Source organism: Lolium rigidum, chromosome 6 (genome assembly GCF_022539505.1).
Source record: "Lolium rigidum isolate FL_2022 chromosome 6, APGP_CSIRO_Lrig_0.1, whole genome shotgun sequence".
Lineage (NCBI taxonomy): Eukaryota > Viridiplantae > Streptophyta > Magnoliopsida > Poales > Poaceae > Lolium > Lolium rigidum.
The window spans coordinates 75,897,536-75,899,465 of record NC_061513.1 but is presented as its reverse complement, the minus strand read 5'-3'; the positions used below and the strand labels follow the sequence as shown (position 1 = coordinate 75,899,465).

At 49.9% G+C, this 1,930-nt stretch overlaps 1 protein-coding gene across 1 annotated transcript; it reads right to left on the bottom strand.

The window, feature by feature from the left end:
* Positions 1-518: 518 nt before the first annotated feature.
* On the bottom strand, positions 519-1,715 carry LOC124662816. Its single transcript, XM_047200609.1, has one exon. The coding sequence runs from the start codon at positions 1,713-1,715 to the stop codon at positions 519-521; it is 1,197 nt and encodes a 398-aa protein (XP_047056565.1).
* Positions 1,716-1,930: the final 215 nt, after the last annotated feature.

Genomic DNA, 1,930 nt, shown 5'->3' with positions numbered 1-1,930 from the left:
AGGAATTAAGACAAACCTCACACGGTATGAAACCAACCTTTGGAACTCCTTCAACATTAGGAAATTAAGACTCTTCGTTGCTACCACATTTGTTGAGTAGATTTATGTAAAATCGACATTATGAAATAACCTTATAAGAGTAAATATGACCCCAAAAGAAAGCTCTCTCCGTCTCCGTCATTCATTGAAAGAGAAGAAGAAAATATTAAGGCACGCTTCAGGAACGAGTGTTTCCAATGTGAAACAATCTAAATGTGATCTGACATAGACCTGTTTTCTTATCCATTAGTGTTTAACCACAAAACTTTTGTCCAAAACAAACTGTTATTCTCTAGTGTTCCTAGTTCTTCTTTGGATCTATTGCTTCCTAATTCCTTATTCTAACAAATGAAGAATAATTTACAACTATTTTCCTAAACTTTATTTATCCTTGCCAGAAAAGCACCAAAAAAAGAAAAATTACCAATCACAATAGAAAAATCAGACAAGCTGTGTGATAAAATAAAAAGAGAAGATAATTAGGACGTGAAAGAAAATTTACCAGTTGATATTGTCGGCCACGACAAGAATGATGGTGGGAAATTGCTATATGAGTGTAGATTAAGGAAGAAATACAGTATAGCCTGACATATCTTCTCAAGCTTGAATGTTTTGACGTCCAGTGTGTAAAAGCCTCTTCCGTAGTTATACAAGAGCAAGTACCCTGGAACTGAACCTATCAGGAAGCGGCCAGGGCCTTGTGGAATTGTTTTATTCTTGTCCCACTGGGTCAAACTCCCATCTTTGTTTCGCCTAATGCAATAACTGAGGGCATATGTGTCGCTCGTCACCGTAAACATCCCAGGCCTGTTTTCTCCTGCCTCCACCATAGCCATAGCCAAACCGTAAGAAGATTTGGCTTCTTCTGGCGGTTGAGCTACGGAGAACTCCATCCTCCGAGTGTCAAGCACCAACATATCGGTTTCCGCATCAGAGTCTGATGTCCAGTAAAAGCAGCCATATGCGTATTGCCGAAAGTGGAAGAGAGTGTCTTCTGATGGTACCAAGCTTGGGAACAAATCGTTCCAACACACGGGAGAAATGGCTCGCCATTGTCCGGTGTTGGAAGAGAAGACAAAGGTGAGCGCCTTAGTTGTGCACTGCCCCATCCAGATCACCCGGAATGACGTCTCTTCAGCAGCCTCCTGCTCTTCGTCGCTCGGAGGAACGAGGAAGGCCTCTACAGCGAGCGGGTCCTCCACGGAAGCAGCCAGGTCGTCGGGGATGGGGGGAAGCAGGAGGTATCGCCGATGCAAGGGGTCGCAGACCGCCATCTCCTTGAAGACGGCGGCTTCGTCGGTGTCGAGGAGGATACGGCCGTCGCGGCTGTCCCGGTGGACCCAGACGCGAGCACGAGCTGGGGTGGGGAGGAAGGAGCAGGAGAAGTCGGCCACGAGTGCGGTTGCACTGGCTGCCGCCGCGGAGGGGTGAGGCGGGGCGGCGGGGTGGAAGATCTGTTCCTCGTCGATGAAGCCGAGGAGGGGCGGAACGTGGAGCTTGCGGAAGCACCGGATGAAGGACCGCGTGGTGATGAGGCGGCCGAAGGAGACGCAGACGGCGGAGGCGCGAATGAGGTCGGCGGCGGTGGGCAGCCGGAGGAAGATCTCCGCTAGGAGGTCGTCGGTGACCGGGAGAGAGGCCATTTCCTCGCCTCCCTCTGACATGGCATCAGCCATCAGCGGAGGCCATGCCCTACCTCCAACGCCGACGGCGGGCACTCGTGATGGCGTGCAGGGGTGGCACGACGTCGAAGAAAGGAAGAAACGAGCAAGAGATACCACTGCTGGGAATAAAAGCCTCGGCCTGTTGTGTACTGCTGCTCGTCAATGAATGCTCGTTCAGCCACGACTTGGCGCCCTTTTTTATTTTTTGAACTCCCGACTGTTGGCAC